The following is a 19,427-nucleotide window of genomic DNA, read 5'->3' on the forward strand; positions in this document are numbered from 1 at the left end:
GCAGAGATGGGCAACAGTTTTCTGAACTACAGCTGTCGTCTTAAGCAGAATTACTTTGCTGAGTGGTCACGAAGAATGTGTTCCCCCCTGGAATGTTTTCCTTGTGGGCATACTGTCTCTGGAAGAGGAATTCTCTCCTCTGCTGAGAAAGCATGTACTGTACACGCACTAATGAGAAACAACAGTTGCAGAAAGCGTATTATGTAGAACTGTAAACTTTGAATATTTATTCAAAGTGAATTGGGTTGGGTGACAGCCAATCTAGTTTTGTCATGCTAAAGACTGGCCTTGGAACTAACAGAAGGCTGCCCTTCCTCTCCCTAAACCAGTATTTGGTGTGTTTAAACAATGTGCACGGACTTAGTAAAACTGATTAACTTTACTGGTGCCACATACATTGTAATGTGTCTTTGTGCCTCACTGTGGTAAGAAGGTGTTCTTAAAATATGGGCAAGCCTATCCTTGTCAGCATTAACCTAGTTAGATTTAGTAATATTAGCGATTAAGTTTCTTTATGGCATGTGTTGTGGTTGCCCAAGATCTTTTCTGTGCTTGTATAACCCATGGGGGTAGCCTATGCTATGCTGTCTTGTTGCCCAGGCCTGGCCTTTCCAGATTAACACTGATTCGTGTTACATCTACATGTGCTGCGCTTGTAGCTCCTGATTACAGTGTGGATCTAAACTTGGTCTTAACTTCAATAGTGGAAAGAAAAAGTGACTACTAAGCTGACTTGTAAGGGCAGCGTCTTGTGTATGGCTTGTAGTCTTTGTAGTTTGCTACAAAAAGTTCTTGTTTCACAGAGCAAACCTCCTGTGTCAGCTGTTACAGTAGAATGTAGAAATACTGTTTCGTATGCATCAGAAAGTGATGCTTGGCAGCCAACCAAGAGAAGTGGATGCCCAGTGACTGAGAAACACTTCTTCCAAGTTCATTGTTCTGAGCATACCTGGTGGATGCCTTTAGGCCACCTGGAAGCTGTAGAGTCCCCTTCAGTTCCTTTCTTCTGTCTTACACTTAGTCTGGTCAGTAGATCAGTTCACTCTTGTGTAATACAGGTATCACTTAAACATTAGATAAACATGTTCCTCTTTCTTGCCTCTAGAAGCCCTGTGCATAGAGAGAAGACACTTTAATGCTGTACCTTGCATTTAACTTACTGTAATAAACATGGTGGCTGGCAAGTCCGGGCAGCACTACAGTCAAACTGAATTTGCAACAATAATTGCCAGCAATCTGCATTCCAGTTGTGAAATAAATCTTTCAGCAATGTAGAGCGTGCGTCAGAATATGACTAGAGAGGAAAGCAGTGAACTACAGTAAGCCTAACAGCGATCATTGTGAATCCCTAATAAAGCTGAACTAGAAGAAATGAATCTCTGAGCCGCACAGCACTCTAAACAAAAAGCGTAAGTGTAACTTAGTGCCCCTTCTGCTCAGGAGGCTGTATGTGAGGGAGTATTAATCGTAAGTTCTTGTATTAACTTGATGTTATATTCTTTAGTGGGATAACTGAAATTTATGCGTCTTTAGTTCTGTCTGAAGTATCAGGCATTCTCTGTCACAGTATACTGAAGTTCTGAAACAAGTAAATATAACTAGTTCAGCTGTTTCAGTTTCCTATCAGCTTTTGCCCTTCCCTTCCTCTCTTGCCCCCACATATTCATTTCTCAGCTTTAATGATTCAGACTTCAGATTTCATGTAGGTATTACTTAAGAAGCAGATCAATCTATATTAATGAACTTTGCAGTTTTCTTTCATATAAATGCCTGGCACGTGCAGCTGTGAAGTGTCAGCCTAATCTCTCCTAGCGAGATGAGACCTGAACAGTTTGTTAGCGAATCCAAGGGAATTGTAACATTTGTCTTGTATTATCATTATTACTGTTTTTTTTTTTTTAAGTGTTGTCAGTTCATCATCATTCTAGATAACCTGGCCACTTAACAAGGCTACTTACTGTACTTTCCAGTTGCTCTTAAATTCAACTGTTTTGATGAACAGCTGTCTGGAGAAAGTGAAATAGCTGAGTTTACAAAAATAAGGCGAATATTATCTGTTCAGATTGTACATTTGACAATGTACATTCTGGCATATGAATGTAACCGATCAAACTCTAGTTTGTAACACTAGCCTCTTCTTGAAGTTGGATTATTTTTTAAATGCTCTGTACTAACAAAGAAACGAATTTTTCCACTGGGGAGGGTTTAGCTGTAATGGAGCTATAAGTGATCAGTAATGCTGTAATTCTCTAATGCACAGATCTTGTCTTACCTGTAGAAATGATGTAGATCCTTTTTACTCTGTGGAAGGATTTTCATGATGTAGGCTATTCTGTCACAACCTGCTAAAAATAAACCGGTTTTGAAAAGAGCCTGTGAACTGTGTTCCTGAAATACTTAAGAAATATGATCTATACAAACAAAGGGAATTAACTTCAGACTAAATGTATTTGCAGTGCTATTTACTGTTCATTCTTTTCCCCGCCCTGATCCTTGGGGTAGTCTTGTTGCAGTGCTATCATAAAGGCAACTAGACAGGCCTTGTGTGTGGAATCACTTTGTGGGAAATCACAGAAAGTTTTTCTGTCAATGTCTTACCGCAAAACATGTAGCAGAAGAGAACTGATCACTCACATATATACCTTTTCACATGGACTCGAAGTCATACCTAGTTAAGTTCTAAAACAGTGATCTGAATCAGCATGTATACAGTGCATTTTGTCTGGTTATTTTATGTTCTCCATAGCCCCAGTGTTTCATAAATACTATAGGATCTTCTCAAAATAACTAATTAAAATAGGGAAATATTTTGTAATTAAAGCCACCTAACCCAGTGTAGTGTAGTAATGTCTCTTTGCTAGAAGTGAGACTAAAGTCTAAAAAGAATATTGTGGGCATCCCTAGTTAAATAACAATTTGGATTACTCTAACTAAAAGTCCTTTCATTGCGTAGCTAGCACTGTAATACTTGTTAGTAAATGTGGTGCTAAAACTACTATCATAAATGCTCTTGAGTATATTAATTCTATTTCTACTTCAACCATTACCTTAATAGTTTAACGTAGGCCAAGCTCATCTTACTGAACAGTGGTGTAGTCCCAGAAAAAACAGTTCTGTGGCTGCTGAAAGAGTAAACATGGGGAGGTGGAATAATGCAAATAGTTGTGGAAAATTAAGTTGCAAACTGATGATGTTCTATACTTCTAGAAGTTGCAAACACTGTAATCCAGGGGAAGAAACCTTAGCAGGGGCAGCTCTTTTGAATAGGACAAAGTGTTTGTTTCTAGATTTTTGGGAAGCACTTGATACCTTAGCTGAAGGAGAGAAGTGTGTGTAAATATCTCACAACCTGAACCACAAGGCTATAAAACTGCAAGAAGGGTAAGGCAAACTTCTGTCTTTATAATTGTCTTGCAATGAGGGATTAGGTAAGTCTGCCTAGTTCAAAGGGAATGGATAGCATCTTAACATAAAGCTAGTGTTTAATTCACTCATCTCAAGGATCTGCAGGGGAATGTGTGTAAAAGAGTTCTCTCTTTTTTTTTTATTAGTTTTATTTTTAAAGGTTAGATACATATTATTAGAGTGGTACAGACTCCCTCCCCCCATCTGTAACTGTATGACATCTTTGTGGCACCTCCATAGCTAGTTAAGTGGAGGAAGAATGTTTTTTGCACCTGGAAAAGGGATAGGGAGCAAGATTGGACCAGGCTATTCTTCAGACAACTCTTAACCCACAATAAGAGAACATACTAGGTTAATAGAGAAGTGACTGCAATATTCCGTTTTTTGGAAAGAATACTAGGAAGAAGACACTTAAACTCCAAAAAAGGATGGTTTGTCTTCCTTCTATATATATATATTTTTTTGCCTTGTTAACAATATTCTTTTTGATAAATACTAGTCTATGGGTAACTGTGTTCTCATCTGGCAGTTGTACAATAAACGTGTGAAGATAAATGTTTTTACCCCACATAATTATCTACATCAAAAATGCAAACCACTAAGCAAACAAATTACTTCCCAATTTGTTCCTAAAATAGTAATAGCTTACATTCGGAACAGTGTTGCTATAAAGCTGCAAGACTTACTTGCTTGACTCCTTAAGGCTCTAGAAATGTCCAGTGAAATACAGTATAAGACAGCAAGATAAATTTTGAAGACCATGAGATGGAACTTGCTGAATCTGATTTCTCTGTTGGTACTGTTCTTGCTGACAAGGCAGATTAATGGTTGGTTTGTGGCATCACTAGTTTAGAGGCCTTGTGGGATACAAGTCAGCCTTGGGAATAGCAAAGATACCATGTTACCTTAGTGTGATCCTCCAGGTTCTTAGTTCTGATACCTGTGGATTCTACTTTTTCTGGAGCATGTGGAAAGCTTGTTTGTGCCAGTGAGAATAAAGCTACTTTGTGCTGTTACACAGTAGGGTAATGTTCAAGTGTGGTAGAAATTTGATTGTGCAGACAGTCTTCTTTTAATCTCCCTACTAGTTAATAAGTCCTGGCATAAAAAAAACTTAGAATTTGCTGAGATTTTAGAACAGCCATATTAGGCCTTTTATCTTCTGTCTAGAATAGTGTTTGTGTCCAGTCCTGGCAATAAAAAGAGGTGGATACTATATAATGATTGTTTAGGGGCTGAAGAATGCACTCTTGCTGCAGGAGAGAGATTTCAGGGGTTCTACTGTGGGGGATTTGATCAGTCTCTGTAGTTACCTCCTTTTCTGTTAGGATCTATAATTGGCTGGAGATACCCCTTGAAAGATTTCCTGTGGTTTAATATCTTTCTTTTCCAAAAATAATTAGTCTTTATCCCACAGTAAGGCTCCAAGGTGTATTGCATGCATGTACTCTACAGGCAGCAAGGAAGTCAGGAATATGTTTCAGTTTAATGTAGGACCCTTCAGCAGGCTGGTTACTTAGGATTCCTCAGGAAATGATGAAACTGAATTTAGCTGAAGCATACTGCCTCTGTGTCCTGCTTGATTATAGCCAAAAAAGGCAACTGGTTAGATTCTTGGGAGTTGCATATGCAGGAAACTGTGTAATGGAGGGTAGAGCACAGCTGTTGCCTTGCCAAACCTGATACAACTGTGAACACAATTGAATGCTTGATTTCCTTTTTCTTTCTTTTTTTTTCCTTTTCCCTTCCTTCGCTCCACTCCCCTCCTTCACTCCACTCCTTTTTTAACCCTTTGCCCACAACCTGCAGTAGATACTCTGAGCATCATAGAGTCTCAATATCTTTTATTATGTTGTCATTTTTTTCAATTTCTTATGTATTCTCTCAAGCCAGCTGTTGTGGTGTGGTCTTGATTTCTCTTGACAGCTCATGTTCTTCATGATGAGCTCTTAACTGCTGCATCTTGTCCAACCATCTAAATAAAGACAGTTGTAATTTATCTTTGTTTATGCACTGGGCTATCAGAGCGTTATTTCTTTGTTTTCTTTGATGTAGACATGTTTGTGTTTCCCAGAAGATAGATTTTTTTTTTTTCTTCCCTGCAGAGTTGGCTTGTATGAGCACTTTTTGAATCTAGATTCTGATATAATCTTAACTCTTGTCTAAGGAGATGCCTCTTTTTTCCTTCTCTGCTCCCATCTCAGTTTAACAGGAACTTTAACTAATTAACAGTCTATATAGTTTTGAAGCTAGGCTAAAATAACCTGTTGATCTTAACATAGCAAGTGAGCTGGGCTTCATTCAGAGCTGCTTCTCACTGTTGTGAAGTACTCCACTTAGAAGATAGCATATATTTTGTATGTCATTACTCAACTTTTCAGTCTATTTTCTGCTATTGGTTTTTAATCTACTATTTTCATGTCTTGCTTAACTGATAACTAGAAATCTTCATGGGATTGAAACTCACTATCTTGTATTTGCCATGATGCAAAATTGCTTGTGCAGTTTCCAGAGGGCCAGATGGGTGTGATGAGTCTGCTGGGGTTCTCTGCTACAAATCCATTCGTGGTGTCCCCCTGAGGATCTGAAAATATGAAAAGTTAGGGAGGAGGAGATGCTGAGATTCGCCATTGTGGTAACTGAGATGGAAAAGTCAGTGATCTTGTGGGGAAGGAAAGATGAGGTAAAGTGTGGGATAGCTATCTGCCACTTCCTGTGAGGCTTAAGACAAAGATTTTAAACTCATGCTAAAGGGAAAAATTATTTTTGGACTAATTTTCTCTGTTTGCCAAAAAATTCTTCACTGTGAATGTACAGCTGTCCATACAGTCTCTTGCACAGAGTGGCATACCACCTACAGCAATACATTTCTTGAAAGGAATTTGCCTACATGCTTACAGGTTACTGATGTGGGGATCTGTACCCATTTTTATTATAGTTGATGTTTTTCTGGCTTCACTGCTTGCTAATGCTGGGATGTGACATCCGTTGTTGTTCACAAAGATGTTATCCCTGTAGCTCCTGACAGCCTTTCATGACATGAATATTGACATTGACATTTCCTATTCCTTTCCTTTTGCTGGTAGAGCTCTATGTTCACCTGAATTATTAAAAAATGTATATATGAAGGGCAATGACACCTTTGTGAAGAGGGATCCAAGGAGTAATGTTTATGGCACCGTTATAAAGAGCCTGCTGTTAGCTGGTTAATGAGCCTTGATACATGCAGTCCTTTCTATTGACCGAAAGGATTTCTGAATGGCACCAGTAAAATTGCTGTCTTACAACCTGGAAGCTCCCTGGCAGTAGTGTTCTAGTTTTGATGAAACACTAAATCCTGTGTGCTGTTTTCTAGGCATGCTGCTTCAATATCCCTCTTCTAGTGGTGACACTCTAACCTCTACACAGCTGCAATTTTTTAACTTTTTAGCAGGATCTGTATAGAGAATTTTTGTCTAAAATTTCCTGACCACCAGTTTCTCCTCTTAAACTCTCTTGGAGGTATTTTACTACTGAATGTGGACTGGAGAACAGATATTGACTGGTGGGCTGAGTGTTGCTGCTAAGCTGATGGTGGAAAGTAGCTAGTGTCTGTTTTAACTCGTCTCTTCATGTTATCTATGATGTCTGTTAGGAGCAAGGTGCATCTTGTGTTTTGTCTAGGCTGGTGTATGGCATTTCTAAGGAGCTGCGATATTTGATTCCTTCATTATCAGAATAATGATAGGAAGTAAAACAAAGCTGATGAAACATTTGACATGATATTCCTGAGATAATATCTATGCCAACTAGAATGCTGAAAGGCCAGCCTTCACCTAAAAGGCATTAACATAATAGCTGATGTTATGAATATTGGCACGTCTTATGAATTACTTGATGCTTGCCACTTTATGCTTTCTCTTTTCTGCCAAATAATGGTTTCCAAATGCTTAACGGTCAGTGATTTTTTTTTTTTTTTTTTTTTTAACTTCTTGCTAGTTTGTTTTTTTCACATCCTCTTGGCAGGCAAAACCTTGACCTGATTGGAAGTTTGACAACTTAGTAAGCACTGGCTTACTGACATGAAGCTAAAGGAAAGGAGGCGTGCTCAACTGACCAAGAACTTAACATGTGCCTATCTATCTCTAGGAGTTTGTAAGGCATTTTGAAGTTTTAAAAATCTTTTTTTTTTTTTTCTCTTGTGGCAGGTCCTCTAATTATAGAACACAATGGCGCAAAGAGACGCAGATAAGTACCTTTACGTGGACAAAAACATCATTAACAACCCCCTGACTCAGGCTGACTGGGCAGCCAAGAAGCTGGTATGGGTTCCATCAGAGAAGAATGGGTTTGAGGCAGCTAGCCTGAAGGAGGAAGTAGGAGATGAGGCTGTTGTGGAACTGGCGGAGAATGGGAAGAAAGTGAAAATAAATAAGGATGACATCCAGAAGATGAACCCTCCCAAATTCTCTAAAGTGGAAGATATGGCAGAGCTGACATGCCTGAATGAGGCGTCTGTGCTTCACAACCTGAAGGAGAGATACTACTCTGGACTGATCTATGTAAGTAATAATCTTCTCTATTGGGGAAAGTGCAATATGTGAACTTGCTTTCAAATGTTTTTTAACCTTTCACTGCCCTTGTACAAAGCTGTCATGTGACTTAGCTTCTTCCCTGTACTTAAGATTTTTTTCATTAAGTTATGCTAGTCATGCTCTAGCTAATGCTGAAACTTTCAAGGAATGTTGTGGTAAATTGGTCTTTATATTTTAATATCTTCGTTTACTGAATATGTTTTGAATACTAATTACCTTGCTTTCACAAGAAGTGAGAGCTATTGGAAAGAGGTAAACAGGAAATCTGAACTGAATAGTAAAAAAACCCAACAGTCCTGATAGATACTTAGCATTTAGGTTGCTTTTTCCCACTTTTGGAGCTTCAGTGGGAAAGAATGCTAATGCCAAACTGTTTGTCTCAAATTCTAGCTCTTCAAGTGTATTTCTAGCAAAGGCATGTATTCGGTATATGCTTGTAGATGGGAAATGCTTCCCTTTCTTCCCACCGTGAAAGGGACAACATCAGAGACTCTTGCTTTTTATTGCTGTAGAAATGATAAAAATACCTGTATACAGTCCTACCCCATAAAGTGTGTAGCAACTACCTCATTAAAATATCAAAATGTGTAACTAGGGAAGGGTGAAGGAGAAGGAGGATTTGGAACCTTGATTAGTTCTCCAGTTTCCTTCTGATTTTCTTCTTATCATCTATGTTTAGCAACAGATGTCTGTTTTGATAGCCTCTACTTACTAATACTCTAGAGACATGGAACGGATCATTAAACTTAGTGGTAATGTAAAATCTTGGTGCAATGACTGCTTAAAACAGGAACTAATGTCTCTTGGTATATATGTCCTCCCTCAAACAAATCTCTGCTTGATTTTTACAGAACTAAAATGAGACTGCCTAAGATGGAATCCTGAGGGATGTAGAAATGCCGATTGATCGGTATTCCCATGCATTATGAAATCTTCATGATATTAGATTTATTGTAGTAAGACACATGAAAGAATGTGTTTGATATGTATACATAAGTACAGTCTTCAGAGGAAAGTCTGTCTAGTTTTCTTTTTTTTTTCCTCTTGTCAGTTGGAAAAGATAACAAGTAAAAAGCATAAACACAAGTATAAATTAAATCTCTCTCTATATATATGCACAGTTATGCTCACAAGTGTGCATGTGTGTGTAAATGCTTACTGCCTCATTGTACTGAAAGGGAAGAGACGATCTTTTTACCTGGATGTCTTCTGTGACAAGCTGCAGATGATTGCCCTAACAGGGACTGATGGTGTCTGGGGCAACACAAAGCAGGAGTTCACCCTAGCTGTCCCTTTCCTGTAGAAGCCTCTGTGAACTGTTGCCTCCTAAGTTATGGAGCATGAACACAAACTAGAAAGTCTGGATCTGGTTAGGGCTGTCACCACTGTTCTTCTGGAGTGACAGAACATATAGACAACTGCTGCATCAATCATCAGAGGAATTCTAGATGATGCAAAGCTGGAGGAAATTTAGTCTGAATACCACTTCCTGATGTCAAAATTGGGAGACATAATGTGGTTGCTGCTTGATGCAGTCAGTTATTCTATGTCATTGAATAACTCCTCCAGTAATCAGTCAAAATCTGTTTACTGTGTCAGGATGCTACTCTTGAGCTGAACAACTTATACTTAGGATCAGAGAGAAGAATCTTTGCACTATTGTGAAATAGGATGTGCAAGATCAAAGTAATGTGCAACACTTCTAGAACAGGAAACATCGTTAGATTGTGTAATAAGTTGTTGAAAATGCTTCAATATCTTAGTTTATTACACGCTATGCAATGAGTTGTTTCACATGTCTTGCAAGATATCCTCTGAAATTTCAAATATGGTCTGTGATGGTAATAAATTGAGTTCTAATTGGATTATGAGGAGAATAAAAAAAAAAAAAATCTTCTACCCTTCACTGCTGTAAACCTAACATCATAATGCTCTAATAAAATCTTAGTCTTGCCAAAACCGCATTTTCCATGTGCTTGTGAAATGGCTTGATCCTACCTGTCAGCAGTTCTCAGCAACTTGTGAGATTAGGATGAAGGCCTAAAACACTTTCTTTGGAGTGGCTGTTGCTATCTCTAGCATAAAAGGCTCTGGAAAGATCATAAGCATAGTTCAGTTCTATTCTTGGCCTTTCTCTTTCTTGCCAACAGGATTTTTTTTAATCAAATCTTTGTCTATATCATGTTGTCTGTATGCCATATTTTATCCATCCTATAAAAGGAAGGAGGAAACTTTAAGGCTACTGCAGAGAAATTTTGAGCAGGGAGTGTCAGACATTTCAAGAGCTAAGAACTTTGATCTGCCTTAATTTGCTGTTCCTGTCCGCTGATTGGTTCTGTGCTGTGGTGACTTCCTGACAGATTGACTTTTATTAACTCTTCCTATTTTGAATGCTTTATTTTAAGATCACTTTCAATTTCTATGTTGTTTATTTCTCTTCTGGAGAGGTAATCCCACCTCTTTTGGATTTGGCATAACTCAAAGCTCAATCTTCCATCTTTCAATAATTTCATTTGAATTAACAGATGCTAAAAAATAACCTTTTTGATGCAGTTAGCTTTTTGTCCAATGCTGAAGACAGTCCTTCCGGCTCTTCAGAGCTAGTGTAGCTATTTGAAAAATGAAACTAATTCCAGTTTGGCGTGCGCATCACTTGAAATAGTAGTGAAAGGTAATGCCAGAATTCTATATTGAGATAATGTCTGAAGCAAAGTACAGATTTCCAAGCCAGCTATGACTGTAATGAATTAGCCTTTGAATTGGAGCCTTGAGTTCAATTTAGGGATTTATGCACACAAGTCTTTATTTTAACTTTAAGAAGATGAAGATGACTCTTACCTCTCTTTGGCGGGGCTGGCAGCCTCTGCTCAACATAATTCAACTTCCTGTATGTTGCTCTGCCAGTGTGCTTGACCAGTGGTCTTGACATAGTGGTGTTGCTCAGTTATCTTTCCCACTTGTGGTTTGTTGCCTCTCTATATTGGACACAAGACACCACCTCACACACTCTCTTTTTGAGATCACTATACTGCAAGAAAACTGTCCTTAGGTGGGAAGTAGGAGTGCTGGCAGAAGGTGATAGCTTCTTTCTGCATGTCTGCTTCGTAGCTTCAGCAGTTTGATGGCATTAATGTTTCTGTCTTTCTGAATTGCTGTTCTGCTATATGGCAGACTGCTTCAATCCAGCATCAAGCCTTCACACTATTCTCATTTGGAAAATGACGATTCTACTTTGTCAAATGCAGACAGAGAGCTGCATACAAATACAAGCAGACTTTGAATTCCATGTTAAATATTCCCATATTGCTTGCTACCGTTCTTCTTTTGCTCTCATTTCTTTAAGCACATGCAGCAACTGCCCAAAAAGTAGGCAACAGGCATTTAACTTAACTTCCCCCTCCCTTGAAGAAATTTTGGTCTGTGACATGAAGTACAGTTTCATGGGGGGGGGGAGAGGGAGGGCTAGGTAGGGTGTCTTCCTCCAAATGCTATGTGCATATAGCAGTTGTCATGGGACTCATGCATGACAGTGTTTATGCTATCAACTGGAAAACTGGCAGCCTAGAGGGGTTTTGTTTTTGTTTTCCAGCACACTGATGGAATTACATGTTTTTTTTTTGTTTTGTTTTGTTTTGTAGAAGTTCAGTTGACTCCAATGTCAGCTATTCTTGTGCCAGCATAAAGAAAGGGTGTACTGCTTGTACTGGGAATGCAATACTCTGGAGTAGAATGCCTTTTGCCTCTTCTTGCTCTGTCTTCCACCGGTGTAGTCGAGGATCAGGGAAGCATGGCCCAGTCTTTCAGCTACTGTTCTACACTGAACAAGCACTATCTGACATGACAGGGAATTTAAGGCTGAGGCCACAGTAACTAGCATTGCCAAGTCACTTTATACAAACTCCTTGAGCTGTTTCTTTTGAGTAATATTTCAAACCTAATCTGACTAGGGTGTCTCACTGAAATTTAGCTTCCCAGAGCTTCCAAAGCCCTTTGCTGAAAGTTATTTGTCTAACTTGTATAGATTATCACTTTGGAAAGAAGTTTAATCTTTTCTGAAAGCTATTCACGTATTCCCCAAATATCAAAAGTAATTCTAGAAACCTTTCTCAGCAGTTTATACTGGGATGTGGAAAAGGAAGTCTTAAATGCCTGTTAAAAAATATGCTTTCTGGGGGAGGTAGAGTGAGAGCTGTGTCTGAATTTCTTACTGGGAATCTGCTGCATATATTGAGTGGGCTACCAGCACCTAGAAAACTTGGGTTTAGGACCAGAAACTATGTAATAGATGCTATTTTTGCCTTTATGGTTACTGTAGTCTAATCTTTACTTTTATCTAAAGAGGCTAAATCTAAATGTGCACTGCGCTCATTGTGCAGAACTCTTTACAACTTCAAAACACTCTTCATGCTAATAAGATGGCAGTAATACAAAGTACTCTCTTCTAGTAGCACTGCCAGCTGCTTTAGAAAGCTACTCTTATCCAGATGCTTCAAATGGCTGCCTCTAGAATTGACAGGGACTAGGGTAGCTATAAACCCCAGGAGTAAGGCTTGGATTGCTGTTCCTTAGAAATTCAAGGAATCCTATGCTACTACTTTTCTGTTGCAAGTAAAATGTTTATTAGATTTTTTTTTTTAAGTATCCAGACCTCAAAGATGTAATTTTCTTTTTTTCTTCTTTTTCTTTTTTTTTTTGGTAGCAGCTTGATACTTTCAGTGAAAGCATTTTGAAAGTCATCCTGCCTTCAAGTTGCAGAGTTAAATCCAGTGGCTTTCAACTGAGAAAGCAAGGTTTGCTGTTGCAAATCTAATGAATTACCCTATAAGATGAATTAAAAGTAAACTTTAGCAAGCATTCCTGACTCTTCAAGCGTGGAGAGCTTTATTGTTTTATATATTGATCATTTCAGAACTACACTGCATTAATGACCTTCTGGTTTTGAATACAGTTCTAATATTTGTTACATATAGATCATGGAAGCATTTAGGTTGGAAGGGACTTTGAGAGGTCATCTAGTCCAACTTCCTGTTCATAGCAGGGTCAACACTGAATTCAGACTGTCCAGTGTATTTGAAAACCTCCAAGGAGTGCATTGGTCTTATTTTTCTTATAGTAACTATTTTGGCTGGATGATCTGCACTGGAGTAGTGTTTTGACTAAAAGAGTGGGAGGGAGGAACAACTCTTCATTGAATAAACCTGGAAGAAATCTGCTATGTAGAAGAAAAATTCACCTAGTCTCTCTCAGCTAGAGAAATGTCCAGCCTATTTACTACAGAGTGACAGTAACTGAGCAGGGAGATAACTGAAAATGAACAGTTCTGGCTCATTTTCACAGAATATGTTAGGGCTTTACAAAATTGAATGGACTTCTGTCCATCACTAAGTGTTTCGTGATGAGTTATTGGTTCTTTCCCCTGTTTAGCAGACACCACTTAATATGAAAACAGTTGTGTGTAGACAGCAAGGTCTTGTACACGGCGCTAATCTAAGCGCCATCCATGAAAGGGAATAGGTATCTGCTGTTTCTCTGCATCAACTGTAGTACTTCTGGCTGTACAAAAACTGATTTATTCCTTTGTGAAGTTTTATTATGTTGCAGTTGATCAATTACTGGACAAATCTTTAGCAAGTAGACTTTAACAAACATTAGGAAGCACATAATAAAATGTGTTTCCAGGAGCTGAGCACTACCTTATACAACAAAATAGACACTTGACTTAAATATCGCATCTTTGAAAAAAAAGAAAAGCTAGTCTTAAAAAAACTGTTAATTAGCCAGTGAATAGACAATTTTGATATCAGTGTGACTAATTTGCCAGTTGATGTCCTGTGCATACTTGGAAAGTTTGAGTACCCAAATTAAGGACTGTAGCTGTTACTCAGATTTTAGTATTGCTTAGTGGGAAGCCTCCCACATGGCTTCACTGGATGAACTACTTACTAATTTTCAAGTAATTTACTGTTAAAAGGCAAAAGTATACAACTTCTAATTCCTGTTTTTGTTGCTTGCTGTTGTTGTTTTTTCCAGACCTACTCAGGCCTGTTTTGTGTTGTAATCAATCCTTACAAGAACCTGCCCATATACTCGGAAGAAATAGTGGAAATGTACAAAGGCAAAAAGAGACATGAGATGCCTCCTCATATCTATGCCATCACAGACACAGCCTACAGGAGTATGATGCAAGGTGAGTGCTAGCTGAGATAATGACTTCTTTTTGTTAAAATTGCAAATCAAGGTTGCAGTCAAAACATTGTAGAACATCAGCTCTCTTCTATTAAAAGAAGTTCAGCCTGCTCTGTCTTTGCTCATAGGCACTTGACAGCTACTCTGTACCAGCTTCTGTGCTCAGGTGAATAGCTTTCTGCTGTCCTGATGGATTGAAGCAGCATACAGAAGGTTCTGGCAAGTGCTAAGCTTGACATAAAGGGGTGGACTGTGTGAATACAGAAGGCTCAGAGGAGCAGGTTAGAACTGTGGTAGTGAATTGTCCCTCTCTTGCAAGTGGCAAGCCTGTGGAACCACAGCCATACAAAGGCAAATACGTGTGTTGTTTGATGGAGGCTTTTAACAAAATTATGAAAATCCATGGTAGTCCGTGGTAGTTTTACTGGGCAGGAATTGTTTGGCAACACTCTTGTTCTGTTAAGGATAAAACATTCTATCAGAAAGTATTAAATACAGCTGTTGGCCTTTCATAGAACAAAAGAAAGCAAGTAGATTGACCTATTTTTTTTCTGTGTATACTAATGAGTAATAATGAGCCGTAATGTATTGTCTGCTGTTTGTTTGTCACTTGATGACTTTTTAGTATGAAGCTCTGAAGCTCCTGTGCGTATCCCTCCTTCTGAGAAAAGAACAGTCTTTCAGAGAGTCAAAGCTTGTGTTTGGGATGCCTGGCCAGTGTTTAGGGACTGGGGTATTTTGAGCTTTCTTCCTCTTTGTATCACAGCTATGTGAAAGGGAATGCTCTATAGTGTTTACGTGTTGAAAGTATACAGTGGACAGTTTGATTTGGCACAGTGTGTATGGGGTTGACTGCTCCTTCATTTTCTGATGACAACTAATGATGATTAAGGTGTCTGTCTATGTCTTGTCTTTAGCCTCATCTTTTTGAACAGAAGCCAGAAGTAATAAAATCATGTTTTAAAATTCCAATTAGACTAAGTTTTAAAGACTTCTGTTTTTCCTGTCCTCTCCACTGCTTGCACTTCCAAACACAGAAAGACTATAACAATACAGTTGCCCAGAATGGAAAGAGAGCAAGAAAAACTTCTACTTGCCCAAACTGGTGATTTTAAACAAGTCTTACAGATGGAGAATGCCAAAAAGGGTTGCTGAATACAGTACCATGCGGAGTAGAGCATGTGGGAGAGCTGATGTGAGGGATAAATAAGCTATATTGAAAAAAGCAATAGGTGAGGAGGAGTGAGCCATAAAGATGCATTGCAGAGGACTGGTGGCAGGATGCTGGTAGAAATTTGCTGAAGATGTGACAGCTATTGAGAAAATACAGATGTACTACTGGTGTGTTGCTCTGAAAGGAAGGCTGTATCCAGAGAGGAAAAAAAGTGGACCTGACTCTGTAGAAGAAGAGAAGACTCTTCTTTCAAAGACTGGATTTAGTGCTTGCTTGTCTTGTGTGATGAGAACAGATGCATCTTCTGTATAATACATGGCAGCAGGATTGCCTCTAAACCTCTTATCACTATTTTACTTCCTGTATTACTTCCTTCTCTCTCTCGTGCCCACCCCTTGTCAGTTGAAGTACCAACATGTGTTTTCCTTTAACAAACTACTGAATTAACCCTAGCAAAGTTACTGTTCCTTAGAAGGAAATCTCTTCTTTGTAGCGTTGGAAACAATTTCTGTGGCATTTCTGTAATGAGACTGAAAAAGTCCTCTTCCCTTTACAGTTAACAGTCAAACTGGAACACCATGTACAGCAGCATGTCCTATATCCCTGCCAGATCTATCAGTATGCAGCAGGGAATATCCAGACAGTTGTAATTCTGCAGTTGACAAGGGACAGGTAACTTCCTTGGTCTTATAGCGGTTTAGAGCTAAGTGAGTATTTCACTTCTCTTTCAAAAGAGAAGGTGTCTCCGGCGTACCCTGCTTGAGTGATGTCTTAAACTGAAATCTCAAACATGAATTGTTTTGGTGTACAAAGCTAAAAGACTGGCTGCCCTACCTCTGTTTTCCTAGCACTGGGAAGTCTCCGAGCTCTGTTGGAGTGTTTACTTTTCCAGCTGTAAGGGAAGCAGTAGCAAGTGAGGAATAAAAAGGATTGGCTGTAGATCTGCTTCTAGCTGATTCTCTAAGCCTTTGCACCTTTGCCAGAACAACTCTAGCTATACAGTATTCTTATCAGCATTAGCTATCCAGAGGTTTGCCCCAGCTCTTCTCTGCCTGATCTGAGGTACCTAGTTGCTGACTCCTTGGAATGCTTGGACATGAGAATCATTCCCAGTTAGCTTTTGAAGTAACTTGCTGTGGTCTGCCTAACTAGGTTTGTTAGGCTTTTCAAATGTGTGTTGCTTCATATTTTTATGTATGTGTTAGCACACAGATCGAATTAAGGCAGCAAATAACCTTAAGCAAAGGGTAACAGTAGCATTCCATTGTCTGCTACAGGGGTGAAGGTGGATAAGCTGTTGCAATGTCTCTGGTCCTGGCTAGCCTCTAGGGCAATGGAAAGCAACATTCCTATTCTGCTTTCTCAGTTTTACTTAGCTGTGGGGGAGGATTGATGCAGCCAGTGGTATGGCAGGAATCTGTACTGAGAATAGAAGATGAAAGGGTCCAGTGCTCCACATGAGCCGGAGGTATTTAGGATTAGACTGTTGTGCCCTAGGCTCCTTTCAGAGCCCAGAAGACAGGGAATCCTTCATGGTGTGAAGGATAAGAAGCTGGTGACTCTGACTTCTGCCAGCATGGGGTGTAGTTATCTATTAAGCTGACGGAGTGAAAAAGCTTGAAGGTTAATTGTTTAGGACTCTGATTTTTTTTTTGTTTAGTTTTTAGTCAATTTATGGTAGCCTGATAAGCAGTACATTCGAAGGGAGGGGAGACAGGAAAAGAGAGAAAGATGAGAGTTTTATTTCAACTTCTACAAACCCAGAAAATACTTAACCCTTTTCAGGTGCCCACACAGGTGTGTCATGGGTGACCTTGATCCTGTCTTGTATATCTGCCCTGAGTTCTCCATTCAAAAAGTGCCTTTTGGCATTTATAGATTCAGTAGAGATTATATTGCTTTTCATTGATCTTCATGAAGCAATGAAATGATGGAAAATGTATTCAAAGTGATATTTTCGTGTGTTTTGTTTTTTTCTTCCTACCTTTTCCCAGCCCACTAAAACAAAAACCAAAGACACTGGAACCCAGAAATGAGATAGAAGTATCTTGAAGGATCACACAGCAAAGTAGTATTGTGTTTTGAGAGCAGAACTCTGACCTTTTTTCTTTTTTTTAAAAAAAAGAAAACAACCATTTGTCTTAATGTTTCTGTTCCCTGAGTAACCTGGATGCCAGAAACCTCAGATCTGATTGCTTTCAGAAGAATTACTTTCTGTCGCTGAAAAGTTGAAGCTTAGTGGCTGCAAGTGGAGTGGTATCTCAAGCAAACAAATCATTATTCTAATGCAGCAGATGTGCACTGGAAGGATAAAGTCCTGCTTCAATTTATGATCTGTTTAGAAAAACATATTTCAAAACTATCAAAGAGCACTTGTTCAGGCTGTACAGTTATTTCTGTTCATCTGTTCAAAATATCAGTATTTGACAGAGAAAATTCCTTACATGAATAAGCTATAAATTTCATTGGTGTCTGGAGCATGATAGCCATTTTAATGCCAGTTTCCATGTGAAACTTCTGTAATAACTTGGAACAGTATGATTATATTGGAATGCTTTCTTGAAAGGTCTTCCTTTGAATATGTTCTCTGCCTGCTTCCTTTCTGTTTCTGCTCAGTCTACTGAACAAGAAGACAGGTAAGAGAGGGAATAGACAGCACATTTCTAACGAATGTACTCCATCTCCCTCCTAGTCCAGTTTCTCCACATATCAAGTGTAGGGTTTCTAATAGTTCACTGAGCAAAACTCTTAAAATCATTATATAGTGATTAAACATACCTTGCCTTTGCTGGATTAGTCTGCAGAGGAGCCTATGCAGCCAGCACCTTGCTGATACTCACTTAGGAGTTGGTCAGTCTCTGGCTTAGGTGCTTAAAAGGCAAACTGCTGAAGTACAGCAGCTTCTCGTAAAAGTCATGACCTTTATTACCTTAAAGAAAGAAACTGCTAGGTACTGTAAGATGAATCGCTTACTTACATAACATCTTCATGTGCGCATCAGACTCGGTTGTCATTTTCACAAGAAACAGTCCCCGGCTGTCTTGCTATAGAACTTGACCTTGAAGTATTTTATTTGTATTTGTCAGGTGTTTACATATTTCTTAAGTTTCCAAGTCAGTAAAACACTTCTGTTTTAACTTTATGGTCTCAGTTCTAAATTCACAGCTTGCTGCTTAGCACTGCTCTACTGTGCTGCACTGTACATTACACTGTCCCTGAATAAATATTTATTTTCTGCCTTATACACTGTGTGTGCTTACCAGTTAGGGACATCTGATTGGCAGAGCTGTTAAGATCTGTAGGGGCACAAATATCTCTTTCAAGTTGCATGTAAAAGTCAAAAGTCAATGGAAAATGATCTGATTTCACTAGTTTATTTCCAAGATTTGTCCAAATTTCTAATGCAAAGGGCAGTGGTAAGTTTTGATACTAATTAGGGAAGATGATTGTTTAATGGTGTTTGCACACAAATAACATGAAAAGAAGCACGTAGTTTTTGATTTAAGAGATGTTTTACATGCCTTGAATAATTCAAGTTTTCTAAATGCAACTGTGAAAATCTGTGTCTTAATGTGGTTTTCAATGGAAGAAGGAGCTTAAAAAAAAAAAAAAAAAAAGTCCATTGCCTGCTTGTCTTTTGCTACTTACCACACCCTTTTTTGCTTCATTCCTCTAAACCAGAGCAGGGTTCTTCTGGCAGTCACTTATGTAATAGTTTTGCCCTTGCTGTCAGTCTCTCTGCTGTATGCTGTTTTAGGATCATGAGCTGCCTGAGCATTTGCAGGCTGTATACCAGTTTTTCTTCCCTGTCAGAATTTCATAAACGTTCGTGTAACCTAAAATTGCAGGCTAACTTGTTTTCCTGTTTTGCTATCTTCAGATTCAGTTACGGAATGATAAAGAAGTGGGTATGGCCTCTAGTCCAAAAATGGCCTGAGGAAATAAATATTTGCATTTGGCCCAGTAGGATATATTTAATTTTTTTTCAATGAAATTTAATTTTGTCCTTTGACTGTCGTTAAGCTTCAGAAAATGCAAAACTGAATCTTGGCACTGTAGAGTTCTTAAGTGACTTTCTCTCTCTCTCT

At 38.8% G+C, this 19,427-nt stretch overlaps 1 protein-coding gene across 1 annotated transcript in view; it reads left to right on the forward strand.

The window, feature by feature from the left end:
* MYH9 (myosin heavy chain 9) overlaps window positions 1-19,427 on the forward strand; it is a 73,488-nt gene that overhangs the window by 8,843 nt on the left and 45,218 nt on the right. Inside the window, exons 2-3 of the mRNA XM_062588729.1 lie at window positions 7,593-7,946; window positions 14,010-14,166. Of these exons, the coding sequence (XP_062444713.1) occupies window positions 7,614-7,946; window positions 14,010-14,166 (490 nt within the window). The 5' untranslated portion in view covers window positions 7,593-7,613. The remainder of the gene's footprint in view (window positions 1-7,592; window positions 7,947-14,009; window positions 14,167-19,427) is intronic.

The sequence above is a fragment of the Rhea pennata genome, chromosome 1, assembly GCF_028389875.1.
Source record: "Rhea pennata isolate bPtePen1 chromosome 1, bPtePen1.pri, whole genome shotgun sequence".
Taxonomy (NCBI): Eukaryota; Metazoa; Chordata; class Aves; order Rheiformes; family Rheidae; genus Rhea; species Rhea pennata.